General features: G+C 54.1%; 1 protein-coding gene across 4 annotated transcripts; it reads right to left on the bottom strand.

Annotated features, from left to right (window-relative positions):
- Positions 1 to 870: 870 nt before the first annotated feature.
- LOC129031868 (uncharacterized) lies at positions 871 to 25728 on the bottom strand. Of its 4 annotated transcripts, XM_063648208.1 has the most exons (12): positions 24916 to 25728; positions 24650 to 24844; positions 24043 to 24164; positions 22796 to 22869; positions 21661 to 21840; positions 16763 to 20916; positions 12874 to 13009; positions 12158 to 12192; positions 11528 to 11605; positions 10522 to 10737; positions 2143 to 2369; positions 871 to 1204 (listed from the first exon to the last, which is right to left on the bottom strand). In XM_063648208.1, the coding sequence occupies exons 6-12, from the start codon at positions 16819 to 16821 to the stop codon at positions 1125 to 1127; spliced, it is 831 nt and encodes a 276-aa protein (XP_063504278.1). In that variant the 5' UTR covers positions 16822 to 20916; positions 21661 to 21840; positions 22796 to 22869; positions 24043 to 24164; positions 24650 to 24844; positions 24916 to 25728; the 3' UTR covers positions 871 to 1124. The 4 variants fall into 4 exon arrangements, with proteins under 4 accessions (XP_063504278.1, XP_063504280.1, XP_063504279.1 ...); XM_063648210.1 differs by lacking the exon at positions 16763 to 20916 and adding an exon at positions 13885 to 14076 and having other exon boundaries at positions 24650 to 25728; XM_063648209.1 differs by lacking the exon at positions 16763 to 20916 and adding an exon at positions 13969 to 14076 and having other exon boundaries at positions 24650 to 25728.
- Positions 25729 to 27577: the final 1849 nt, after the last annotated feature.

Genomic DNA, 27577 nt, shown 5'->3' with positions numbered 1-27577 from the left:
CAACCACCCCCTTCTCCTCCCTGAGTTTCCCCTTAGGAATCCACTGGAATCCAAGCCCCAAACGCCCTCTGCTTTCAGGGTTGTGCTCTCCAGCTGGAGGGGCCAGGGGAGGGCTCTGGGACGGGACAGACTGGGGACTCCCGAGGCAGGGGCATGAATGCTATCCTGGCACTCTTCATCTCTTTTCAGGGACCGGGGCTCCCATGGACGCTGGCTGGGCGCTGAGCCTGTGTGGTGTGGCACTGCCAGGGCTGTCTCTCCCCTGGGGCTTTCCCACCACTGGTCTTGCTCCGAGGGAGGCGGAAGCCAGGTGGACGCCCCACCTGAGGACAGTGGCCAGCAACCCTTCTGCTGTTGCCTCGTCTGTGGCCACATCAGGTTCTCCCCATCTCTCAAGCCCCCAGGCCTCTGCTCTGGGCCACACAGAACTGAGCAGAGGCTGTCACAGCGCGCACAGGGCAGGATGGTGCCGGGGCTGTGGCTGGCAGTGAGGGCATGATTCTGGCCGCCCCGTGTGGAGGAGGCTGGATGTGTGGAGGTAGGGAGGTCGCAGGTCTGAGTTGACTCAGGACCCCAGGGAGAGCATCCATCTGGGCTGCGTGGCCTCTGCTCCTCCTTCTCTGGCAGCCACAGCATCCATTTCTCTGAGCAGCAGCCCCCTTCTCTGGTGGCCACAGCCTCTGCTCATCCTTCTCTAATGGCCACAGCCTCCATTCCCTGTCTCTGTGAAGCTGGCCTTCTCTGGTGGCCACAACATCCATTCCTCTGTCTCTAAGGAGCGACCCGCCTTCTCTGGCGGCCACAGCCTCCCCTTCATTTTCTCTGGCAGTCATGGCCTCCACTCCTCTGTCTGTGAGGAGCCAGCCCCATTCTCTGGTGGCCAGAGCCTCCCCTTCTCCTTCTCTGGCAGGCGCAGCCTCCCCTTCTCCTTCTCTGGCAGCCACAGCCTCCCCTTCTCTTTCTCAGTCAGTCCCAGCCTCCACTCCTCTGTCTCTGAAGAGCCAACCCCCTTCTCTGGCAGTCACAGTCTCCCCTCCTCCTTCTCTGGAGGTCACAGCCTCCAATCCTCCATCTCTGAGGAGCTGGTTCCCTTCTTTTGGCAACCTCCACTCCTTCTCTGGAGGTCACGGCCTCTGCTTCTCTGTCTCTGGCAGCCGGACTCCTTCCCTGGCAGCCTCCGCTCCTCCGTCTTTACTCCGGAGGCCTGCAGAGCAAGGGACAGACACCCAGGCTGAGCTGGCTGGACAGCACCCTCGCTCATGTCCTATGGGCCCTGTGGACCCTGTGGGCAGCCCTCACCTCGCTGGCACCTCAATCCTGTACCACCTATACACAGGTCCCCAGATATCAGGCAACACGGAAGGGCTGGGAGCCACAGAGGTCCCACCCCTGGGCCCCTCAGACCCAGCTCCCAACGCTCGGGTCCAACCATCCACCCCCACCCCTTCCGGATCCCATCTTGGAATCAGCCCCAGCACCCCCAGTGAGCCCAGGCAGAGACTGGGGCCGTCTTGGGGCTGCCCCCAGACCCTCACCTCAGGCCTAGCCCTGGAAAGTTTGCCTCCCGAACTCGAGGGATGGAATCGCGTCCACTCCTCTCCGCCCCACCAGGCCCTGGGCAGGTCCCCACCAGCTCCCAGGTGGACAGGCCCTGCTGCCCCTGTGCCCAGCCAGGGCCTCCTCTGGCCTTTCCATGAGCCCCTCCCAGCCTTGCTTCTGCTCATCCGAGGGTCTCAGCTCCTCGAGTCTTGGCTGTCTCCACCATTCCTCCACCCCAGCCCTCCTCCTGCTGTCAGCCTCAGGCCCAACGCCCACTTCGGGAGCCCCCTCGACCACCCGGCTCGCCGGCGTCCGAGCCTTGAGTTTCCTCCAGGACAGCAGGCCGGCCTGTTGGCTGCGTGAGACATCACAGGATTGGGCACCACGGACCCTTAAAGTCAGCTCTGTGGGGCAGGGACGGGGCCTCTCCCTCAGGGTGGGGACCGCTGTGCCGGAAGGAGTCAGGCATGGCGGTGGCTGGGACACGTCAGTGTGAGGTGGTGAGTGACCCGGGGTTGGGATTGACCGCTCAGTCCCTGCAGAGCCAGCAGCCATTAGGGAGAGAAATGGCCCCAGCCTCAGAGCCTGGGTCAGGTCACTTACATGTGTTTCTGGGCTGTGCCGGGCCCTGCACTGGGTGGGACAGGGCTTGGTCCTCAGCTGCCGAGCTCCTCATTCCCACAGCGGGGAGCTCCTCTTCCGGGCTACACTGGGGGCCGCAGGGCAGGTCTAGGGCCTCCCCCTGCTCCCCTGGCGGAGGCACTTTAGGGCCCTCCTCGTCCACGTGCTCTGAGACTCTGCCCCTGTCCCCGTGGCCAGGCTCCACGTCCCTAATGAAACAAGCCAGGAAGTTAATGGAACAAAGTGGACTCTCGCCTGAGCAGAGGGAAGCCCCTGAGGCCCTGCTGGGGTGGGGACCCCAGATCCTCAACTCACCAGACCCTTGGGCCACAGGAGGGCAGAGCCCCTGGGTGTCTGCAGTGATGGGGGCAGGTGTGGGCTGCCCAGCTCAGCCCCCTCCATTCCCAAGCACAGTAAGCCCCAGATGGGGGAGGCGGGGCCTGTCCCAGGTTCCTCGGAGGTTTGCAGCTCCATTGACAGGGATTTGGCAATACATGTGCTTAAATATAATCTAACGAGCTCTGTTTTTCAACCAGCAAACTGGGTGGATTTCTGTGTGGGTGGCGGCTGACACAGTCGCACTCCTCTCTTCCACCCTCTCCAGTGCTGTGTCCTGGCCTTCTCCCCTCCCGCCCCAACCTCCGCAGCCACAGTGCTTTCTGCCTCCCTCATGCCTCACTCTGTTGCTCATGCCCCACTCTGTCTGTTGCTCATGCCCCACTCTGTCTGTTGCTCATGCCCCACTCTGTGACTGGAGGCCCAGGAGTTTATTTTTCAGCAGGTTGGCTACAAGGTGGCCTGCGGTGCTCTGGGAGGGGCCCCAGCATCACCGCAAACTCCAGGGCTGCTGTCCTCTGCAGGAGGGGCCAAGGCAGCTGGGGAACAAGCCTGGCTCCCTGGCATCCTCCCGGAGGAAGCGTCCAGGAGAGAAGGGGCCAATGGTGGTCACAGCCCGAATCCCAACAATTAACAGGGATTGGGGAATGGGGGCACGGAAGGAACTCGACCCTCAGAGACAGACCCACTCGGGTACTGGCTCAGGGACAGGGCGCTCCTGGGGCAACCAATGTTCTGCCTAACACACATCAGAAAATGGGATCAAGGATGCAGGAGAGGCCGCAGAGGTAAGCACCCTGAGGAAAGTCACAACCTTTTGCCCAGATTCAAGTCAAATCGCAGACCCAGAACCTACAGATTGAAGGAGAGGGAGAGCACATGTCCCACGGAGAGGGAGAACACGTATCCCATGTAGAGAGAGAACACGCATCCCACAGAGAGAGAGAACACATGTCCCATGGAGAGGGAGAACACATGTCCCACGGAGAGGGAGAACACGTATCCCATGTAGAGAGAGAACACGCATCCCACAGAGAGAGAGAACACATGTCCCATGGAGAGGGAGAACACATGTCCCACGGAGAGGCAGAACATGCATCCCATGGAGAGAGAGAACACGTGGCCCCATAAAGAGAGAGAACACACATCCCATGGAATGGGAGAACACGTGTCCCATGGAGAGGGAGAACACATGTCCCATGCCGAAGGAGAACATGTGGCCCCATGCAGAGGGAGAACACGCATCCCCAAGCACAGGGAGAACACATGTCCTATACAGAAGGAGAACAGGCAGCCCCATGCAGAGGGAGCCTGTACCATCATTGCAACCCCAGTCTTTCCCCTCAGGGACTTCAAGCCATTTATTCAGGTAACCCTCTGCTGGACAAAGGGCATGTGCCAAGTTTTCAAGGTGACTGGATATAGGCTGACCTGATGCTGGAGCCAGAGGCCAGGAGTGCTGCCATGCACTCCCCTCCCCTGCCACAAGCAGGATTTGTGGGGCAGAAAACCCCTGTAGTGTCCTGAGGCAGCGTCCTGACCTGTGTCCTCTGGGTGCCTGGACTCATACTGGACTTTCCTTCAGGGTTTGTGGGGCAGGAAACAGGCAGCATCCTGACCCACGTCCTCTTGGTGCCTGGACTGATACTGGACTTTCCTTCAGTTCTGGAAAGCGGCCGTGGCATGACTTCCTGAGCAGCTGGCCGGACCCTAGCTGGGGTTCCCAGAGCTGCGGGATAAGAGCTATCGTAGGAAAGGCCAAGTGGGCGCCCCTGGCCCAGTGGATCTCCTGCTAAGTTAGTGAATAGACAGCATCGCATCTCAGGGGAACACCAGGGATTAGCTCCCCCTTCAAAGCTTTGAGGGATGCAGGCACGGAGGCCCTAACCAATCCCCATTCAATGTCCTAGGCTTGTCCCTGCCTGGACTGGATGCAGCCACTGCCAATTTAACCAAGCGGGAGCCTAGTGCTAGTTGTCCTGCTGGGTAGGATGCCTTCATTGGGCCAGATGAACACGGTCTCACATTCATGGCTTGAAGCCACGGCCTCAGCAAACACATCCTTTTCTCTAACATCAGGGAAGGTTGTCAGAGGCAGGCTACTGCACAAGGGACAGACCCCAGTGCACAGACACGGGCTTTCCCCAGGCTGGGTTGGTTCTGTTCTGTCACTAGGGAGTCTAAAACATGTGGAGCATTTGCACGTTCTGCAGAGTATCACATTGGCCCACGATCTTGATAACTTTGTGTTCATCGGACGTGTAGTGAGAAGCAGGAAGTACTCTGGATGTATTGGAAAAGGCTCCCTAGAAGGTGAGGAGATAAACCCTCCATACAGCCAGGGGCTGCCACATCAGTGCAGTTGCACCCCAGGGCTCCAGTGCTTGTTGCGATATTCCCTCCGGAGTACCCGGTGCCGTGACTGTGTTGTCTGCTCCCCTACCCCTGAGAAAGGAACACAATGCTTGGTGAATCAATTTGGGTTTTGAAGGCAGCACAGGCCATGCTTGGGCAGGCTTCTAGGACCTACTTGTCAAACGCTGCCAGAGGCTAGTAGCTTAAAGTGGCCCAGTGCTAGAAAGGAGCCTGCAGCAGCTCTAGACTGCAGTAAAAGTAGACTTGCAGTTTGGGCCCTATGACCTGGAAGATCTCACAGTGGACAGTGAAGCCACCAGGAGCCTCAGGCAAGTCCCACCCGGAGGGTCACAGAGCAGCTCCCTGAGGCTCTTGAGGAAGGCTGTGTGTCCTGAATCCCAGAACTAGGGCACTGAGAAGCAGCTCCTGACATGCCCCTGGTGCCTGGTAAACAGCGAGTGTCATACCATGGGAGCCCACGTCACCATTTGGCCAAAATTGCCCATCAAAAGCTGGGTACTGTGAGACCCACCAAGTCATCAGGTTGGCCATCCAGCATCAAGTGGTTCACCAGGACTGGAATCAAGCATCCAGGACTGGGATCCAGAGGAAACAAGATAACTGCAAGAAGCAATGGGCCAGAGCCCAGGTCACCTCTCACTGCTGAGCCAGTGCCTCTCCTGCACCTCACAGCCACAGCCTCATTGGGCAGTGTAGTTTCCTGTGTATAGCTGACATAAGGAAAGAGCCAGGGCTTGGTTTGTGGATATGTTGGCTCAGTATGAAGAGTAAGTCCAACATGGCCTGTAGCTAAAGTCCAGCTGCACTAAGAGGTGTTTCTGAAAGACAGTGATGACAGGAACACTTCCGTGGGCAGAACTTCCGGCATTGCGTTGCACCTTCACACCATGTGGAGAGACGCCGTGCAAGGCAAGTGTGTGCATGGACTCATGAGGTGTGGCCAGTAGCCTAGCTGCATGGCCAGGGTTTGGAAAGAGCAGGATTGAAAGATCTGGAAAAGAAAGCCTGGAGAAAAGAATGGACCTATGGGAGAGGGTGCAATGAGTGCCAGTAGAGGTACAATCTACCAAGTTAACATGATGGCTTAGCCAACAGGGGCCTGTCCTTGGCCACTCCAGTTCCTGAGCAACGGGCTTGCAAACAGAATATCCATGACAGAAAATGGGGCTTTGCCTGGGGGAGAAGCAGGGGTTCCCTCTCACCAAGGTGGCTCCAGCTTCTGCTGCTGCCTGTCTGCCCTGCCTGCAGGACTGGCACTGAGCTCCTGGCACAGTGCTAAGCCTGGGAAACCTAGGAAAAACCAACCACCCATTGGATGGAAGTTGACAGCATCAGATCTCTTCCACCCTGGAGAAGGTAAAGCACATTTCATCCTGTCAGGGATTGACATGAAGTCCAGGTATGAGTTTTTGTTTCTCACCCTCAGGGCCTCTGCCAGCACCACTGAGGCCTCACAGAGTGGCAGACCAGTTGGCCAACATGGGAGACTATGTGTCATCACTGAGGCTTCTGGGAAGGCCTCGGGGAGCATTTACTTATGGTGGAAGGCAAAGCAGGAGCAGGCACATCACATGGTGAGAGCAAGCAAAAGGGCAGGAAGCACCAGGCTCCTTTAAACAACCAGCCCTCCATGAGCTACCAGCACGAGAACCCACTCATTACCATAGGAGGCCACCAAGCCATTCATGAAGGATCTCGCCCCAAGACCCAAACACCTCCTACGAGGCCCACCTCCAATGCTGGAGATCATATTTCAACCTGAGATTTGGAGGGGACAAATATCCCAACCATATCGGGGGCACTCATGTAAGTGGCAGAGGAAAGAGAAGAATTCTGGGTCCATCCCCAGGGATAACTGCAACAAGGTGGTGCAGTCAGAGGTTTTTATCAACTCTCCTCTTATAAGTTTTTCCAGGAGGATATGAAACCATGGAACCCTGGTGAAGGTGTGACTGCATTGCTGTAGTGAGCACCTGAGTGGCCTGGGGGATGGACTGGAATGGGTGCCATGGTGTCCTACCAGATACCTTTCTCCACGCTGGTGCCTGCATCGTACACCTGCTGGGAGTGTTTGCTGCTAAGCGCTCAGAATCAGAGCTGCTGACTTCTCCAGACCAATGCCTTTGGCTAACAGGGGCTTCCACATCCCCAAAGCCATGCCCCCATGTACTCCCATGTCTGATGGGAGTACAAATTGCTGATGCCTTTTCATCAAGGCAAGTTCACTTTTGTGGCCCAATTCGTGCTCCAGACATTTTCCATGGGGCCAGCCCCTCAAGAACACTTCCTCAATCAACCACTTACATCTCTGACTCTACTTTTAAGAAACACAAGCTAAGATACCCTGACAATTTTGACATCCCTATTTTTTCAACTAAGTTGACAGTTAACCAATATCTCTACACTCCCCACAAAGCAGAAGGATGGCTTAGAGGACTTTCACTCCAATCTCCTACTTGCTATTTAGATTTCAGAGATGTGTCATATTTATAGTTTTGTTTTAATATTCTCCAGATTAGCCATTATTATTAGGGCTTTTTATACAATCCATGTTTAATTATTGTGTTATATTTTTGCTAGTTTATTTGAAAATCACTGTTTTTGCACTTCAGCTCTTCCTCCTAGACTTGATATACATATTTCTGAAAATCAGCTTTAAGTTGTTTTGTACAAGTTCTACTAGTGGTCAACTCTAACCCTTTGCTTGCCTGAAACAACCTGACTATGAGAGAGTTTAGCTGGGTATAGAATTAGAGTCTGCCAGTTATGAAGACGTTACATTGTCTTCTACCTTACCCTTAGGACTTCTGCTTTAATTCAATTGTTCCTTTCAATGGAATATTGTCTTTCCTCTCTAGTTGCCTTTAGATTTTCTAGGGTAAGTCTAGGTATAGATTTAGTGTTGCGGGAAATCAGGGACCCTGAACGGAGGGACCAGCTGGAGCCGCAACAGAGGAATATAAATTGTGAAGATTTCATTTTAATATGGACGTCTATCAGTTCCCAAATAATACTTTTATAATTTCTTATGCCTGTCTTTATTTTAATCTCTTAATCCTGTTATCTTCATAAGCTGAGAATGTACATCACCTCAGGACCACTGTGATAATTGTGTTAACCATACAAATTTATTGTAAAACATGTGTGTTTGAACAATATGAAATCAGTGCACCTTGAAAAAGAACAGAATAACAGCGATTTTTATGGAACGAGGGAAGACAACCATAAGGTCTGACTGCCTGCGGGGTTGGGCAAAAAGAGCCATATTTTTCTTCTTGCAGAGAGCCTATAAATGGACGTGCAAGTAGGAGAGATATTGCTAAATTCTTTTCCCAGCAAGGAATATTAATATTAATACTCTGGGAAAGGAATGCACTCCTGGGGGGAGGTCTATAAACAGCTGCTGTGGGAATGTCTGTCTTATGCGGTTGAGATAAGGACTGAGATACGCTCTGGTCTCCTGCAGTACCCTCAGGCTTACTAGGATAGGGAAAACCTCCGCCTTGGTAAATTTGTGGTCAGACTGGTTCTCTGCTCTCGAACACTGTTTTCTGTTGTTTAAGATGTTTATCAAGACAATACGTGCACCGCTGAACATAGACCCTTATCAGTAGTTCTGCTTTTGCCCTTTGCCTTGTGATCTTTGTTGGACCCTTATCAGTGGTTCTGCTTTTGCCCTTTGCCTTGTGATCTTTGTTAGACCCTTATTAGTAGTTCTGCTTTTTGCCCTTTGAAGCCCATGATCTTTGTACCTACTCCCTGTTCTTACACCCCCTCCCCTTTTGAAACCCTTAATAAAAACTTGCTGGTCAGACTCAGGTGGGTATCACGGTCCTACTGATATGTGATGTCACCCCCAGTGGCCCAGCTGTAAAATTCCTATCTTTGTACTGTCTCTCTTTCTTTTTCAGCTGGCCGACACTTATGGAAAATAGAAAGAATCTACGTTGAAATATTGGGGGCGGGTTCCCCCAGTAATTTAGGTTTGGTTATCTGGCTTAAACCTTGCTGGGGGCTCATGCCTTTCACTGGTTTTGGAAAATTCTCACTTATTATTTCCTTGAGTTTTGTTTTCCCTCATGATCTCTGTTCTCCCTTTTTGCCAGTCCTGTTGGAAATTTCTACCTTCTTTTGGAAGGTCACTCAGACCTTTTGATTCTATTCTCCATGCCTCTTTGAAAAATGTTCTTTCACATCTTTTTATCTTCTGGTAAAATACGTGCAAAAGCTTTCCCCAGATCCATCTTCTAATCCGAGAAATATCTATTCTCTTATTTCTAAATGCTGTGTAACACAGTCAATGCAATTTAAATATCACTGACTATGTTTTCGTTTCTACAGATTTTTTTTTTTTTTTTTTTTTGTGAGGCAGAGTATCACTCTGTTGCCCAGACTGGAGTACAGTGGTGCGATCTCAGCTCACTGCAACCTCCACCTCCCAGATTCAAGTGATTCTTGTGCCACAAAGTCGTGCACCACCATGCCTGGCTGATTTTTGTATTTTTAATAGAGATGGGGTTTCACCATGTTGGCCAGGCTGATCTTGAACTCCTGGCCTCAAGTGATCCAGCTGCCTTGGCCTCCAAAAGTGCTGAGATTACAGGTGTGATACAGATTATTTTTTCTCCTGAAATTTACCCTAAGTATGTCTCATTCTTTTTCTGTTCTCAATCCTACCTTTCATGTCTTTCAATTTTGTAACTGATTTTTATAGATTCTCTGAAACTCACAGGGGCTGACCTTCTCTTTATTTTGTCTGAGGTCCCCCATGCATGGTGAATTGTTTCCTCATTTTCAAAATGACTTTGCGGGTGGGGAGCCAGGTGGCCCTCTGTTAGGTGAGGACGTAAAGATCTTGAGAGGCTTCATATTTGCCTCCACCCTGTGCCTCCCACTGCCATGGGGGAGCTTTTTCTCTTCACACCAGTTACATGGATTGGAGGATCCCGTGCCCTGCACATTCTCTAAATTCAAACCTGTACGAAGGCAGAGCCATTCACACAGCTTCTCAGGGGAGCATCATTTTTCTCCCAATGATGCATCTGATCGAGTCTCTGTGAGGCGCCGTGGGCAGTGACACCCTGCACCTGAGAGCTCACGGTGGCACTGCATGCAGCTCCCTCTCCTTTCTGAATGCCATCTTTAAATCATACATTCTTTACTATTAAGACTGGCTTTCCCCTTCCTGCAGACCAGGATAGCTCTGGTGTGGCCTCAGTACTTGTTTAGAGGTGCCCTGGGGGACACTCCTTACATTCCCACAAGTTCAGGGATACCTCCGAGGGACACTCCCTATGCATCCTTCTGACTCCACAGGCATGGTGGCATGCAGCCCCTCAGGTTATACCCCTGCCTTATGACCAGAAGAGGCCACCCCTACACTTGCCCTCAAGCATTAGTGCATTCTTGCTGGAAATCCACGCATGTACCTCTCAGTCACATTCTGTCCAGCCCTGCAGGCCCCAGGCTCCCTAAACACCCAGGCCTGCTTCTTTGGTACCCTTTGGGTCTCTGGCACTTGGTGGGTGCACACACATATATTCAGTGAGAGAGGGTCTGAGCCAACCCACATGTGCTATTGAACGTGCCCACCTCAGGGCCAGGGGCCACCTGGCTCTCTCCGGAGGACAGGGTCAGGTGGTCACGTACCTGACCTTCTTGGCAGGGCTCTGTCCATGGCAGATGGGCTCATCATCCTGGAGAGGAGAGAGGCTCTGGCTGTGTCCTCCCCAGCAGACTGTAGCAGAGTCTGTCTTGAGGGTCTCTCCCTCCACTCTTGGGCAAGGCACCTTCTCCTTCGGAAGAGCTACATCTGTCATGGTTCTCATATCCCCATTGTCAGGCCCAGGTGCCTCTGGCTCCTGCCTGCAGTAAAAGAGAGCTGAAACCCTGGCCGAGAGGGGCCCACCATCTCGCCCCTCACAAGCCCCAGGGACCTGGCACGCAACAGTCACACAGGCATGCTTGGAGTCCCTGAAGCCTTGACAGGGCCACAAGCAGCCCCCAGCCAAAGACACTCCCTCATCTTGGCATCTGTCTTTGGGGAAGGGGGGTATTTGTCAGAAAGGGGGAGGAGAAGGGACCAGTGGGCAGCCTGGAGGCCTGGGGCCTGGCCTAGGGTCTCAGCTCCCTCATGGACTTATGTGGTCTGCCCTCTGCAGGCGCCTCTGCAGCGTCCCTGGGCAGGTCTGCAGGGACAACCCAGGAAGAGGACATCATCTCCCCACAATCCCCCAGTGCCAACCACCCCCAGGGCCCTCTCCCCTCCAGGTTCTCAGCACTGACCACTGCCTGTTTTGTGTAGGGGAGTTAGATGTGGGTGCTGCAGAGAGAAGAGGCTGTTTGACTAAGATCCCTTCCCTCCCTCCCTGGACAACTGTCCTCAGGCCATGGCCCAAGGGAGTGTGTGGCCACAGGGACCAGGTGCCAGGCCGAACCATGTGGGTCCCAGGGGAGGCCTCAGCCCATCACTCTGACCTGTGAAGCCAGGTCTGACCCCAGTCTTGCCCTGTGGGGAGCAGGCCCAGGGCAGAGCCCTTCACCACAGATGTGGCCTTCTGGACCCACAGCATCCATCCCCTTCTTGGCAAAATTGCCCACCAAATTGAAGCTGGCTGGGGTGGCTGTGCCTCCTCCAGGCTCCCCGAACACTCACCACCCACGGGACCAGACGGGGACGCTCCTGTCTCCAGTGTCCTCACAGCGATACAGCAGTAGGTATGGGGTCTCAGACCTGAGAGAGGAGCGGGGACAGGACCCATCGCACCTGAGTGGAGGCCTGCCCACCAGGCACGCAGCCACATCTGCCCCACACAGGGGCAAAACCTGGCGGGCTCAGCAGGCCCTGCTTCCTGGGTCTGTGGCCAGACTCACTGTTTCCTGGTTGGTCCTCAGATTCCTGAGCCCCCCTGTATGGGCATCATGTCTCCCCTCCCTGGAGGGTGGCAGACTACACACAGGGGGATGATCCCCACTCTTGCCCCTGCCCGTGAGGCCCTTGCCACACAGATAAGAGGGAGCAGAGGGCACAGACCTTCCTCCCACAGGGGTGTGGTGTGAGCTTGGGGTGGGGGTACAACCCTGTGAGGGGCCTGGGTCCAGGCCATGGGTCAAACCTGACCCCACGACAGTAACCCTCTCAGGGAAGGGTGCCCCGTCTGTCCCTCTCCCTCCCCGGGTGAAAGGTCAGCTGCCCTCAGCGAGCGCTGCCTCCACAACCAGGGCCCCTGGGGGTCATCCCGCAGGACGGGGTCCCACCCCTCCCCAGGAGGGCCCAGCAGCCTACCCGAACATGTGGTGCAGGGGAAATTCCAGCCTCACCTAGAGCGGGAAGGCGGGGCCTTGAGGATGCTGCCCTGCCACGCATCACCATGCCCTCCCGCCTCAGCCTGGCCCTCAGTGGGGTCCCCCCGAGAGTCACCACCCTCCCCTCGGACATGCCCTTCACTGGCCCGACCACCTTTACCTGCGCACTATAATGTTCTCCAGGGTCCCTCCCGCCCACAGTGGCCTGCAGCAGCCCTCCCCACCTGCCCTCCCCAGAGCTCCTCCACCCTCCCCGGCTCCCTCCCTCCCTCCCACTCTCCTCCTGCTTCAGCCTCCTCCCACTTCACCCGCCCCTGCACCCGCATCCCCTCTCCCCATCCCGCCCCCATTCAGCTTCACTGCGTTCAACAGCCCTATCCCCTGTTCTTGTCTCTGGAATAGCTTTTTCTGGGCTGTTAAAAATCCTCTTTCTTATTATACTTTCTTTTTAAACAAAGGCACACATTACCTTCAGAAATTAAGAAACCATAACGTTTTGCTAAAGAAGTTAAACCTGGGGGAAAAACGAGGTCCCCAGAACTTCCGATAACAATAGTGAAGCGACATTAAGCACCAGCTCAAGGGTCCCTCTGTTTCCTTATTGCAGACAGCACACATGAGGCCCCAGAGAACCGCCAGCTCCCTAAACATGCTCGTCAGTAGCCGACCCCGGGGTGCAGGAGGGGCGGGACTCACACGGTGCAGCTGCTGGTCATTGAAGCGGAACCACTCCACCCTGCCGGGGGGCTGGACCAGGGCTGTGTAATGGCCCCCGCTGCAGTCTCCCGAGTGGCAGCACATGGCGTAGAGGTAGGTGGTAGACTCTCTGCTCCTGCAGGGGGATTGGGGCTTCAGAGGGTGGGGCTGTGCGTGGGTGGGCGTGTGTGGGACTGAGTACCAGGGAAATGGTGGAGGCCTTGCTAGCTGTGACTGTGCTCTAATGGGGGGGAGTATGGACCCCACCCTGCCGCCCCTCAGTGTCACAGCTACAGGCCAGCCTCGGGGCCCAGGGCTCAGCCTCCAAGAGCAACGGGGCTCCACAGGACCAGCCTCTGCCTCCCAGCTGGGGAGGGCTGGGGCACAGCTCCCTCCACCACTCCGTAGCTCTGAAAACCTAAAGCTGGGTTTTCCTTGGAAAGTGCCGTCCCACACCTGGCTTCCCGTCCCCTCCGGAGGCCGGAGGCCACAGGAATCCTCGACCCCCATCTGAGAATGAAGCACTTCCTGGCCGGCTGACACAGCCACTCTGGGGAAAAGCCAAACGTTGTGCCTCAGCCCGCATTGGCTCCAGATCAGCTTGGAAGGAACTGAGCATCTCAAGGGGCTCATGGAGAGGAGATGCTCCTTGAAGGCCTGTCCTCAAAGCCCGGCACGCAGGCCGCCCTGCCAACGGGCAGCTGCCCCCCACGCCTCCTGTCCCCAGCTGCCGGGGCCCCCTCCCAAGCCCTTTGGGCCCCATCACTGCCCCGCCTTCCGTCACGCAATGTGGGCAGCTCTTCTTAATCACACCGGCAGACAGGTTTCCCATAGCCAAGACAGCCCAGCCCCAGCCCCGCCAGTGCCAGCCCACCCTGCCTGTCCCATGGTTGTTCCTGTCATGAAGGGACAGGCAGGCAGGACACGCTGGCCAGAAATGTGACTGTCTCTGCAGGCCGTGGGCACGGTGCCCCACACCGCAGTTCCCCCTCTCCAAGGCTGGGCACTCACTAGGTTGGGGGTGAGTGTGCCACTGTGGGAAGCTTTACACATAGGCGACTTTGGTTCTCTGGGGCTGGTGTGCAGTTACAGCACCTGGGCAATGTTGATAGACTTCTGAATTTTGTGAAACCTCCCGTTTTCAAATGTCAGCTCCCTGACTTGCAGAATCAGGACCTTCGGGAGCCGCAGGAAGCGCGTCTCCTAAGGAAGGAGAGAGGTGGGGGCAGGGAGTTGCATACCCCACCAGCTCTGGAAGAGCCTCCCAGCCACCTGCCCCAGCTGCCTCCCACATTTCCTCAGTCAAGGTTGGTCTGCACTGCTTCTGGTTTAAAAAGCACAGAGAATATCACAAAACATGACAGCATCTACCTCCCAGTTCTGTGGTGCCTGCTCTAAGTGGGCAGTCATGAAGCCCAGGGCCCTGGGAAAGCGGCTGCCTGCAGCCAGTGCCTGTGTGTCTAGGGACAGCCTTGCCTGCAGCACAGCCCTGCCTTGAGCCTTTAGTGGGAAGGTCGAGCTGATAAGACTAGGAGTCAGCAAGGACCAGGAGGCACCTTCCTGGTCATTGTCAAGCTCCGTGGACATGAGAGGGCAGTTGGCACCTGCTGAAGACTCCTGTCTGTGCTCTAGGGGAGAAGAATGTCTTTTGGGAAAGTTCGACAATTTGAACCAACCCACCTCCAGAAGACGAGGACAAAAGCTGGACACCATAGACCACCCCCCCCCCGCCCCCATTTACTGGAAGGATCAAGACTTAGCACCTGTGTGGAAAACAGTCTGCACCAAAGGAAGTTCTACAAGGTGAAAAGAATCCAAACAAAGATTGCAGGAAGGAAGAACAATCAAAATGGTAAATGAGGAGCAAATCAAGATAAATGCTGGCTGTAAAAGCAATAGAAACCCCTTGTGCATATAAAATAAATAGAGAATTAGAGTCCACCGTAAGGACATGCAATGCCATGGAAATGGAGAGAGGTGAATACAAAGTTCCGGCACTGTTGGAGGAGTGGCAAAAGAACCAGCCAACGTTAGCCCAAGAAACTGAAACAGCAGGACGAAAACATGCAGGTCAACAAAGAGGAAATAATGAAAGAATCCAAACCATTCTTTGACGCGGAGGAAAGGAGAGAAGCTCACAAGGCAGGTGGGGCACACAGAAGGTGCTTCGTGAGACGGCAGATTTAACACAGGCATAAGGAAGGTAGAAAAGTCACATCGCTAACTCGGTGACAAACACGGTCAGAGGTCATTTTGAAAGTCAAGGGCATGCAGTTTAGAGGAGGCATACACTAGAATCTAATCCACTAGAACCCAGAAAGGTCAAAAGTGACGGGGTAGAAAAAGACAGATCAGGGAAACCACAACCAAAAGAAGGCCGCAGCAGGTCTGCTAAGATCAGACAAAGATTTTAAGGCAAAAGCTTAGCCAAAATTAGACATTTCAAAATATTAAATAGGTCAATTTCCCAGGAAGACATAACAATTCTAAATGTCTATCCACCCAATAACATAGCTTCAAAAATGTGTAAAGCAAAAATGGACAGAGCCACAGGGACCTCTGTGCTGATCCACAGTTCTACTGGGAGAACTTCACATAACTTTCTGCATAACTGAAAGAACAACAGAGCAAAATAAATCCGTAAGGTGATGGCCACACACTGAGCAAGCTTGCCCCAAGGGATGCGGAGGACGGTAAACCCCAAGATGGCAGGAGTTTTTCCTTTGCATGTGAAACGATCATGAAAGCTGACCGTAGCCCTGTGCGCTTCTCCCACAGGTCTCAACAAGTTTCAAAAAAATGGCCATCGGTCATAGTTTTCCTCTGTCTGAGTACAATTTTTTGACATTTGTACCCAACGAGTACAGAATTATTTTTTTCTGGCACACTGTCAGAAACCTATACCAAAAAGATAATTAGAAGATTCCCACATGTTTGGAAAGAAACAAATATATTTCTAAATAACCCACAAGTCAAAGACAACATCTAATAGAAATATTTTGAAGTGAACAGTTATGAAAACCTTATAAATAAAACCTTGAGGGAAGCAGCTAAAGCCATGACGAGAAGAAATAAGAGGCTTGAATGGTAGTAGGACATATATATATATATACACACACACACGCATACGGACTTTCTTCCATACACACACAGGTACATAGTTACTTATCAGAATGTTGAATCTGGCACTAACTGTCATCAAAACCTTCCCACAAAGACAACAGAAAACCCCGAGACTCAGGAGGCCTCCTTTGCAAAGTTTAGCAATAACTAAAGGAAGAAATGACTTTAATTTTATACATATTATTTCAAAAAATAGAAAGAAAAGGGATATTCCCCAAGTCATTTTCTCAGGCTGGGATATGGACTTGGAAAAGCCGCTCTTGTCTTATTCTCCATCCCAGAGACATGCGGGTCCTTTATATTTTCTGCTCTATGAGTCTGTCTCCTTACCTGGGTCCTGACGCTCTCTCTTTTTCTCCTTCTCTCCCTCCCCCTCTGCCTTCCTTCCCACTCTCTGTCCTTTTCCCCTCACTTCCCTTTTTCCTCCTTCTCTGTCTCTGTCCCTCTTCCCTTCCTTCTTCCTCTTTCCCTCCACTTTCCTCCCTTCCTGTCTCTTTCCCTCTTGCCTCTTTTTCTCCCTTCCTCCTTCCATCCTTCCCTCCCTCTCTCTTACCTCCTTCCCTCCCCTCTTTTCCTCTCCATTCCACAAATACTTAAGAAGCCCTGTTACCCTGTCTTAAGTTCTGTGCACCTGCTGACCCCTGCCCCGGGAAGCTCTTCTGAGCCAGAGGGACAACAGTGTCTGCATTGTCCCCAGAGGCTCCCATCCTTCTGCTGCCCCCCTCCCACCCCACAGTGGGGGAAGCAGCCCAGACTGGGCCCCTACCTCAGAGGCTGGGGTCTTGGCATTACAGGGCTCACAGAAGAACCGATTGTCTTCATCATCAAAATTCTGGATTTGAGAGAAACTCAGCACTTCTGTGTCCTATAGAAGAAGTGAAGAGGCTGAGAGTCTCTGGGGAATCTGCCATGACACAGGTGGACACCCAGGTCCCTGGACCCTTTCCTACCCCTTGTTTTCCACTGCCTATGCCTTGCTCTAGGGTGGATTTCAGGCTACAGCCAAGGCAGGGTCTTGGCAGGACCAGCCTTCCTCCCAGGCAGGTGGATGCTGGGAGGGCAGGGACACTGGGCTTGGCTCAGTGCGGGCCTCCCCAGTCCTTTCCGGAGCCCCCTCCCCAGTGATGGGTGGATCCCAGGACCCTGCCCTGCTCATCAAATGCCTGCAACTGCATGCAGGCCTGTGCAGACCCAGAATCCAAAGTGTGGGGCCGGAAACAAAGACACCTCTGCTGTGCTGGAGGTGAGACCTGCGGCTGTGTCCGAGGGTCAGTCACCCACACCCTGAGCCGCCTCCCACTGGCATTTGGTCAGTGTTTCAAAGGCCCGTTTGTTCCAGCGTTCTGGGACTGAGAAGCAGGCCTGCTCAGCAGAGGGCAGGGAGGGCCTCAGCCCAGGCAGGGCCCGGGAGGTGGGGTGACCAGACCCCTATCCCACCGCCCACGCCAGCCCTTCTCAGGGCAGGGAGTACAACGTGATCTTACTTTTACATTGTCAAATATACCAGTTGATGCTATTGCTTTTGTTGTTTAATGCTCTTCTCTCATTCTGAGAAAAAGTAATATTTTCATTGCTTCTCTCCTGTTGACTTTCTTTGTGATTTCTTCCCTTCTTTGTATATCTATCTCATACTTTAATCTAGCTAGATTTCCTTTTGATACATGGTGTGAAGTGAGCGTCTAACTTACTTTTTCTCCAAGTAATAAATGACTGTCCCAATGTTGTTTATTGAATATGCTACCTTTTGCTAATGAATAAACTTCCTCCTTTATGACAGAACGGGGAAATGGTAACAAAGAGTCATTTTCCATGTTATAAAGAAGTATCTGATAAATCCATAAGAAAAATGGATGACTTGAAATATGGGACAGGAACAATGTAGTTGTGAAGTAAGAAGTAAAAGCAGCTAATGAACATTGCTTGACCTGACAATGCCTGGGAGAAATTCTAGCTCCAACATGAGGCTACACTGAGAGCTTCTGGGAGAATGGGAGAGCGGAAAGCACCCAGAGGCCGACTCCGCTCCTAGACACCTCACCGCAGAATCTGCGCTGGGTGACTGTTTGGAACTCTGGAGTCTATCAAAGGCTTGCAACTTCCAGGGGAAGGCTCAGATGGAAATTATGGTTAATTTCAATCAATTCCAGCTCTTAGCCAGTAGCAGCTACCCATCCCTCATCCTCAGCCCTGGGGCAGCGAGTGTGCCTGTGCTCCTGGAGCAACCTGGAGCTTGCCGGACACAGGGTGGGCAGTAAGGGCCCTGTCCTCCAAACTTGAAGGATTGTCCATTACTGTTCATTCTGATCAAGGAGGTGCAAACAGAAAGGTATATGGCCACTGTGGTTGCACCTCTCCCCATTCTTGCAAGCCCTTCCCCAACTGGCTGAAGTGACTTCTGGGGGATTTAAAGGGCCAGCTCTTCTCCCTTTCATTTTTCTATTTTTCCCCTTTTGGGAGCCAGATATTAAAGATTAGGACATTGAAAAGCAACTGCATATATGAGGAAAATGAGAAAGTGAGTGTGCATGGGAAAGGCACAGGCTCTGGACAGACCTGAAGTTTACACCTCAAGCTGTTCCTCAGCACAGAGACAGACTGCAAAAATAAAATAAAAAAAGAAAACAATAAACAAAAACAATAAGGAAAACAGCAAGCCTGGTTAAAGGAGGAGAATCTAACTTCCAGAATTACTACATTATTAGATTCAAATGTCCAACTTTCAACAACAACAAAATCACAAGGCATACAAATAAACAGAAAACTATGGCCCATTCAAAGGGAAAAAAATCAACAAAAGCTGTCCCTGCAAAAGACCTGATGACAGATCTACCAGATAAATACTTTAAAACTCTGTCTTAAAGATGCTCAAAGAACTAAAGGAAGAGGTGGAGAAAAATCAATAAACTGTGTATGAACAAAATGGATATATCAAGAAAGATAAAAATCCTAAAAGAAAATCACTTCTGGAGCTGAATAGTATAATAACTGAAAGGAAATTTTTCCTAGAGGGATTCAAAGGCAGATTTGAGCAGGCAGAAGTAGCAGTGAACTGGAAGATAGAAAAATGGGATTTTATTACTTGATGGAAATTTATTACTTGAGTCTGAGCATCAGAAAGGAAAAAAAAATGAAAGAAAAGTGTGTGAGCAGCAAGCCACCCAGGTGCCGAGGCAAGAGACTGAGGACACGAGCTGTTCCAGTATAATAAACAAAATATATAAAATCAGAATAGTTATACTAGATATAGATCATAGATATGATTATAAATGAACATTATTAATCATTAGTTTGTAGCAATTACTCTTTATTCCAATATTATAATAATCCTCGCTCTACAATCATAACCTAGGAAACACCAGGCCATACAGAAATAGGAGCTGAGGAGACATGGTGAGAAGTGACCAAAAGACAAGAGTGTGAGCCTTCTGTTACGCCCAGACAGGGCTACTAGAGGGCTCCTTGGTATAGCGGTGACGCCAGCATCTGGGAAGACGCCCGTTACCTAGCGGACCTTGGTCTAGTGGTAGCGTCAGTGCCTAGGAAAACCACCTGCTACTTAGCAGACCTGGAAAGGGAGTCTCCCTTTCCCTGGGGGAGTTAGAGAAGACTCTACTCCACCACCTCTTGTGGAGGGCCTGACATCAGTCAGGCCCACCCACAGTTATCCGGAGACCTAACCGTCTCCCTGTGATGCTGTGCTTCAGCGGTCACACTCCTGGTCCCCTTTCATGTTCCATCCTGTACACCTGGCTCTGCCTTCTAGATATCAGTAGCAGAATTAGTGAAAGTACTAAAAGTCTCTGAAATGCAGAAATAATTGCGTAAGCTGTCTCCTCAATCTCTCTCTCTCTGCCTCGGCTGCCAAACAGGGAAGGGCCCCTGTCCAGTGGACACATAACCCACGTGACCTTACCTATCACTGAAGATGGCTCACACTCCTTACCCTGCCCCCTTGTCTTGTATCCAATAAATAACAGTGCAGCCTGGCATTCGGGGTCACTACTGGTCTCTGCGTCTTGGTCGTAGTGGTCCCCCAGGCCCTGCTGTCTTTTCTTCTATCTCTTTGTCTTGTGTCTTTATTTCTACAATCTCTTGTCTCCACACACAGAGAGAAAAACCCACAGACCCTGTAGGGCTGGTCCCTACAAAAGTGAACAAAGCATAAGGGATTAGTGAGACACCATCAAGTGGACAAACATATGCATTGTGGGAGTTCCAGAAGGAGAAGTGAGAGAGGAAGGGGAAAGGAGAATATTTGAAGAACTAATGCCTGAAAACTTTCCAAATGTAATGCAAGATATGAATCTACAAATCCAAGAAGCTCAACAAACTCCAAGTAAGAAAAACTCAAAGAGATCATCCCAAGACACATTATAATTAAACTTTCAAAAGACAAGGAGAGAATCTTCAATGCAGCAAGGTAATGTGACATAGTATCACTTTGCCCCATTACTGGTGACACTGTTTGATCAAATGATGCAGGTGGTGTCCACCAGACATGTCCACCTGTAAAGGAACCTTTCCCCCTTTATAATCTTTAAGAAATCTGGAGTGACACATTGTGATCACACAAACATCGTGTTCTGCTAAGCCTTTTACCCAGTGGTTCAGGTACCTTGTGAACACCGTGGTGGGCTAGCATTACATCAGGGTTTTTCCTTCTCCACTTACCACTTCATTTCCTGTAGAGATGATGCTTCATTCTCCTTGTTTAGTAATACTTTGGATTTACAAATATTTTAAATTCAGTGTTAAAATCCAATATTCCTTATTCTTTTTGATGCTCACTTTGTCCCAAATTTGGTTCATTTCAAGTTGCTGCCAGTGTCCTCTGATATGTCTCATCCCTCACTCTCCAGGCTCACCTTGTCTCTGGGCTTGTCTCTGGAGTCAGCCTTTTATCTAAGGATCCCTGTTTCCCTTAAGGGAAGAAGTGATAGTTCTAAACTGCAAATCTGATGTGAGGATTTCAGCAACCTTAGAAGGTTCCTGCCAGTGCATGGGGTAAATTTCAAACTCCAGGTCTGATGGCCCTGCCCATTCTCTCCCCTCCACCTTTTCACTTTCTGCAGACCTCTATCCACCCTCCCACCTCCAAAACAAACTCACTCCCATGTCTCCTACTCAGCCCTACTGAGTAAGCCTTTACTGGGGCAGTTGTGCTTCTAGAGAAAGGCCCTTGCCCCTGCCACCCCACTCTATCTATACCGTCAACCTGCCTGTCTGGAGAGCAACATCCATGTTCAAGACTCCAAGACTCTAGAGTCCCTTCCTGGGAGACTTGAGGCCCATCCCCCACCCCACACCCCACACAGAGGCTGTTTTCCTCTTTGACTCTTGGCTCCCCTGACACTTGCCAGCTCTCTTGCCTGGCCATTGTTACCAGAGGGCAGGGGCCAGTGGCCCTCATCATCTAGATGAGCCCCATGTACCCCACTCACCAGCCCAGGTATCAGTCACAACCAGACAACCAGGGCTGGCATTGGACCCACGATGGGAGAGGCCAAGATCTGGGCATCTCTACATCAATGTGCCTGGAACAGAGCCTGGCACAGACAGGGGTTCCAGACAGGTGTGTGGGCCAAAAGAATGAATGAATGATGGGCCCTTAGCCCTGGCATTTCAGGAACACTGCCTTGCAGGACAACCTTGGGGCCACACTACCTGGGCAACTCCACTAGATGGATTGGCTGGCTTGCCAGGTTCCTGCCCAGCCCCCTCCAAGCCACAGAGCTGGGTGTGGGAAGCCGGGGGCAGGATCAGCATCCTGCCTCCCGATGGGATGCACTCCTTGTAGCCGCACACCCAGCACTGGATGATTTTCTCCGCCTCACTCTGGAACACCTGTGTGAGAGGATGGGGCAAGTTGGGTGAGACTACAGGTCTGGACAGGCCCTGCCAGTCAGGCGTGCTGTCCTGGAAACACCCTCAGGCACCTCACCCCATTTTCAGGGTAGTGGGCCACACAAAACCTTCCCTATCCTCAGGTACCCTTGACACTGCTCATCTGTCACAAGCTTTGGTCCTTCTGTCTTACGAACGCACTGGTCCAATCACAAGGAGCCTTGAATTAAAAGGGAATGTACCACAGGAGCCCCAAGGAAGGAGCCAAAGCCTGGGTACCTCCCTTGTGCCAAGACACAGGACTTCTGTCCCATCAGGGAGCCTAGAGGTCACATTGTCCCCAGCCCAGAGCAGGGGCTTGGGAAATGCAGCCTGGAGGCAATGGCTGGGCAAAGATTGGGCAGAGGGAGCCCTGCCTGGGGTTGCCCCCATGGGGATGGGCTCAGGCGGCTGCCTCAGGACGGGCTCCAGGGGCACAGCCCTGGCTTGGCCATGGTTGTCGAGGAGGGCTGCTGATACACAATTTGCCCCCATGGGGCCTGCTCTCTGCAGCCGCCACCTGTGTGCCTGGTCTTCAGTGTGGAGGCCTGGGGCAAGTTTTGTCCTCCCTGTGGCCACTAGAAAAAAATGGTGATGGTGGCACCTGCCTGCAGTGCTAGGATCCAGCGAGCCCAGGGCCTAGGGCCTGAGCAGCACCAGCCCCCAGCCGTGCTGCTGCTGATTCACTGCCAACGTGTTCATGGCCTCAGCGGGGAGGGCGAGGGGCCCTGAGTGAATGTTCCTGAGAGCGTCTCAGGTCTCTCCTGCCTGTCACTCTGCACTCCAAGGCAGACACCTATGGCCCTGGTGCCCTCTTGGCTGTGATCTGGCCAGTGGCCTTCCGAATCTCTCCTCACCCTGCCCACTGTATCCCCCGGCAGGTGTCCAGCTGCCACCCTCCCTCCCCACTGCCTACCTCCTGCAAGTCATCCTGGCCCAGGCGCTGGAGCAGAAGCAGAAACACCTCAGCCGCGTCCTGCTGGCCGGTGCCTGCAGAGCAGGGACAGAGCCAGGTCAGTGCAGCTGCTTCCCACCACCCCAGGGCCTTCTGTGGCCCAGCCTTTCCCCTCACAGCCACCTCTTCTGCTGGCCCTACCCCGGACCCCACCCCCAGACCCCATGTCCTCTCCCTTTTTGGTCCTGGTTCTATCACACACATCTTTGCAAGCATCTGCCAGGCTGCCTGGCCAGGGGCCTATTAAGAGCAAGTGCCTCTGCTGGGATTCACCAAGCTGTCTCCTGGCCCTCCCCTCCTTCTCTGGCCCTTCCCTCCTGACCAGGTGACCCCAGGTCACCCCAGGTCAAGCTCCAGCATTTGTTCACTCCTTTGTCCACTCACTGATTCATTCATTCCTTCAGCAAATAGGCCCTGAGCCAACTTCAGGAGTGGCACTGGGCACTCAGAGAGCAACAGGGACAGCCTGGCTGGGAAGTGGGGCACCCTCAGGCCCAGCCTCTAAGTCAGCCCTGGAATGACAGGCTGACATCCCAGCTGTCCAGGGGGCCTGGGGTGGGGCCCAGCTGCAGCCTAGCCACTGGCCCTGCCCTCTGACTCACCCTCTAGAGTATGGACATTTCTCCTTGGCAGTCTGTAAACCCAGCCTGGCACAAGGTGGACATCCCTCCTGCTGATGGAGCAAGTGCCCTTTGGCCCTGCCCCCAGTATCCTGACAATACCCCTCACGCTTGGCGGTTGCTGCCACCATCAGCTCATGGACCGCAGCGTCCCAGCCCCGGGTGGCTGAGAGGGCTACTATTCTCTGGATACTCCCAGCAGTGTCTTCCTCATGCCAGCACATGCCTGGGTCACATTGGTGACTCCCCGAGGTCCTGCTTCCTCCCCTCCCCACACTGCGAAGCCCCAGGATGCTTCTTGGGCAGGTGAGCCACAGACTGTACGCTGAGGTGTCCAGGAAAGAGGTCCACCTCACCCTTGGATCAGCCTCTCTGCTCCTGACTCTCCCCGGGAACCCGCCCCATGCAGACCTCTGGCCCTCTTGCAACCGCCTTCTCCCAACTTTCGCTGAATGCTGCTCCCCAGTGGCACTGGGTCAGGAGTGGTGCAGAGCCCTCAGCGGGACACACAGCCCTTCGTGGGATCTCAGGGTCTGGGCTCCACCTCTGCCTGGTGCCCTGTCCGTGTGCTTCCCAATGTCCACTCACCATGCAGATTCAGGCAGGTAGTGAGGGCTTTTGTTGGCACAGGCCCATGCTGCTCCTGCAGCCCCCTGAAGATCTGGCCAAGAGCCTGCTCAGGCTGGGAGGCCCAAGGCTTCTCCTGGAACCTGTGGCCACAGAGGAAGCCTGGGTCCTTACCTTGTCCGCAGGGCTCTGCCGGGACCTGGCCCAGAGGCCCTCAGGCCACCCAGCCTTTCACCTGTCTCGGAATTCAGGTGTCAGAAAGAGACACTGCAGGAGGGCATTGAGGTAGCAGGTGAGGCCTTGATTGATGCGACCCACAAAGCGGGGGGCACACGGGGCTCCACCTAGGATGGCCATGGCCAAAGCCTTCTGAACTCACAGGCTCTCCCCCAAGAACTGGAGGCGCTCCCAACCTCTGACTTCCTTCCTTTTCACACTGGGCTGGACACAAACCTGGCAGCTCCCTGCTCGCCAGGCAGAGGGGTCCAAGGGGCCTGGGGTCTTTGCCCTCTGTCCTTTCCTTGCCCACTGCCCACAGTGGCAGCAGCCTCCTTCAAGACACTTCAGTGCCAGCGCCATCCCAGAGGGCTCTCCCCAGGGCCCCTGCCCAGAGACCCAAGAGCCCTACCTGGAGCCTCCTGGCTGCACTCGGTCTCTGCATCAGTCCTGCCTGTGGTGACAAAATGCTTCTGTGCCGACAGGGACTCCTTCTCCCTGTACCTTGCTGGAACCTGCTGCAGCCATTGGATTCCAGCAGATATGCTCTCTGGGAGGAAGTTGCTGCCACAGGCCATTGAGAGAAGACCTGTCTGGGTGGCAGGGGCTAGGAGAGAAGCTCTGGCTGCCCTGGAGCTCAGCACCCACCCCGGGCCCAAGCTGGAGGTGTGGACTTACCAGGACCAGCTCTGCGGGTCACGGCATCACGGCCCCAGCGGCCACAGCAAGGCTTCCTGTCCGAGGCAGCACCTGCAGCTCTCTGGTCAGCAGACACATTTGCCTCGTGGTTTCCATACCAGCATGTCCCTGCCGTGGCCAGGGACACAGGACTCAGGGCTCTGTGCTGACTCCAGGCTGGTGTGTCCCATGGAAGGGTGTGGCTCCTCTGAGCCCAGCACAGGTGAAAGGGGCCCCAGGAAGCTGAGGAGGAACTGGGTCCAGAGGCAGCAGTGACACTCACACCATCAGGCCAACACACAAGAACCCTAGGCAGCCGCAGGGCCCCGGAGGCGCTGGAGCACAGGTAGCCCAGGCCCTCCCCAAGGGACAGTTAATGTTCTTTTGGTTTAAGGAGAAAGTGTCAGTGGAGACCTTGCTCTCCACGGAAGACCGCTCCAGGCACAGGCAGTGCCCCCTCACCCCGCCACACACACAGCGCAGTCTCCCGTCTGCAGCCCCCTGACCGGGCTGCATACCCCAGCCTCCCGGAGTGCACCCTCTGTGCCGGCCAGGACACAGAGGTGCGAGAGCAGCAGAGAGGACGGGGCCGCAGGAACGGAAAGGCAGCCCTATGCACGCCAGTCCAGCTCCCACGCTGTGAACCAAAGACAACATAAGGAGAAAAGGGCAGGGATTCTACTCAGCAAAGGAAAGAGATTCATGGCACAGAGTCCAGACAGAGGCCCTCACCCATCTGGAAGCATGCTCCCTGTGTGGCAGGACAAAGTCTCACCCTGGCCGGCTTCCCTGGGCCACTGGGGTGGGGGCTGAGGAAGGATGGGCATGGGGCTCCGTGTTTGTGCCGGGGGAGGTTTTAGTTTCCTTTCTCCTCTGGAGAACATTTCTGAGAACTCCCCGCCCTCTCCTTCCTGTGTGGCCGCTGGAGAGGGAAGGGGGACTGAGAAATCCTGGGAGGAGAGGGAGGGGCCCCAAAGGGGAAGCCCACTACCCTTTCCCCTGTCCCCCTCTGGGCACTGCCCCTGCCCTGCACGGCCCTGAGGGGTGGGCTCTAGCCGCTGCACCCTCCTGCCCCCATGGCTGGCCTTGGGGCTGCAGGTGGGGAGCCAGCCCCTCCATGCAGTGCAAAGCACGGGGAGGCAAGCAAACGACGCCATTTCCCCAAACCGAAACTTCGTCATCTGGAGACAGGCAGGAGGAGAAGCCTGGGAAAGCCTGGCCCTGACCTAGGCTTCAGCCTGAGAGTGGGACTCCCCACTGCGCTGGCTTTGGGGTGGCACTGCCTGGGGGACCCTCCCCTCCCTGGTGCCTGGAGCTCACTAAGTGTCCCCTTCAGTTATCAGGGTCGATATCTACCCCAACTTTGCCCCATTTCCCTAGCGGGAAAACCACCGGGAGCATTGCCCTGCATCAGAGATGGGGGGCACCTCCTGGGGGCCCCATTCCTGGCAGCTCTTGGGGTGGGGTGGTCCAGGCAGCTCTCCCAGTGGGTGGGACGGGGCGGGTAGGGGCGGGGCTGGAGCCTGAGCTGCTGGCTGCTCCTGCCAGCTGTGGTGAGTGCAAGGCCAGACTGCAGCCCCAGGGCCCCCGAGCCAGCCTCCCCATGAGCCAGAGTGCCCCTGAGCCCCCGCTCAAGTTCGTGCGGGGCAAAGATGAGATAACTGGTGAGTACAGGCAGGCATGGTGGTGGGGTGGGGTGGGTGGGAGCAGGGGAGAACTGGGTTTCATCAGAGGCTTGTGTTTGGACTGGATAGGTGGCGTAAAAGGAGTTCCTCCCCCCACCCACCCAAGTTCCTAAACTTGAAAACAAGCTGCTGGGGTCTGAGACAACCTGGCATACAGCCAGCTTCCTGGCGGCTTCCACACTGGGCAGACTCAGGACTGAGGCAGGAGCCTGGGATCCCCAGAACCCCAGATACCTGGAACCAGGGCGACTGGAGTCGAGGGACCAGGAGAGGGTGGTGAGAGGTGAGGTCAGTGGTGGGGTGGTGGCTGCAGGGGGTGGAGGGGAGGGGTGAGAGCTCCTGCGGGGAGGGTGTGAATGCTGATCCTAGGAATTGGGTCATTCTTGTCATACTCAACCAAAGAGCTGAGAAGCCAGAGGGGAAGACAGCACTCAGGACACAAAACATCATCCAAAACGTCCTTTTCTGCAAGCCTGGCAGCTAAGAATGCCGGCTGTAACCTGAAGCCTGTTTAATCTCCTGACCCGAAGTCTGGCTACAATACTCAGACTAGTTTTACGCACCACGGGCAGCACTCACTGGTCAGCGCTTGCCAGCTCCTCAGAACCTTACCGGTGCCAATGAAATGAGCGATGCAGAAGGCTCTCCTTCTCATCACAGCTCTCCTTTCCGTAGCGCCTCTGACCTCCCCTGTTCTTCCAGGCATACCTCCACTTGCACAGGAGGCTGAGCCTCCAGGGTTCACCAACTGTTCACTGGAATAAAGTCTCTTTCCTCCAGATTCCTTTTCAGAGAACTTTGGTTCACAAGGGTCTTCCCTGGGCAAGGCCAGAGCAGGCGGGGGCCTTGGGGGGACCTTGGGGGAGTGTGGGGAGGAGCCCCCAGGGTATGATACCCCTCCCTGCAGGGTCTGGGAAAAGTAGGGGGAAATAAATCCAAGGCAACTCCAGAGCTCCAGGCTGGAGCAAACGGGCTGA

Source organism: Pongo pygmaeus, chromosome 11 (assembly GCF_028885625.2).
Source record: "Pongo pygmaeus isolate AG05252 chromosome 11, NHGRI_mPonPyg2-v2.0_pri, whole genome shotgun sequence".
Lineage (NCBI taxonomy): Eukaryota > Metazoa > Chordata > Mammalia > Primates > Hominidae > Pongo > Pongo pygmaeus.
The sequence above is the reverse complement of the archived record's forward strand: the minus strand, read 5'-3'. Positions and strand labels throughout refer to the sequence as shown.

What these genes read in the sequence shown, in the direction of transcription:
- LOC129031868 (XM_063648208.1), bottom strand. Translation starts at nt 16,821, where the DNA reads ATGATGAAGACAATCGGTTCTTCTGTGAGCCCTGTAATGCCAAGACCC. An exon ending in CCCGTCTGGTCCCGTGGGTG is followed by an intron (nt 10,738 to 11,527) that starts GTGAGTGTTCGG and finishes CTTTTACTGCAG; the next exon opens with GCAGGAGCCAGAGGCACCTG. An exon ending in GGCACAGCCCAGAAACACAT is followed by an intron (nt 1,205 to 2,142) that starts GTAAGTGACCTG and finishes CTTGCTCTGCAG; the next exon opens with GCCTCCGGAGTAAAGACGGA.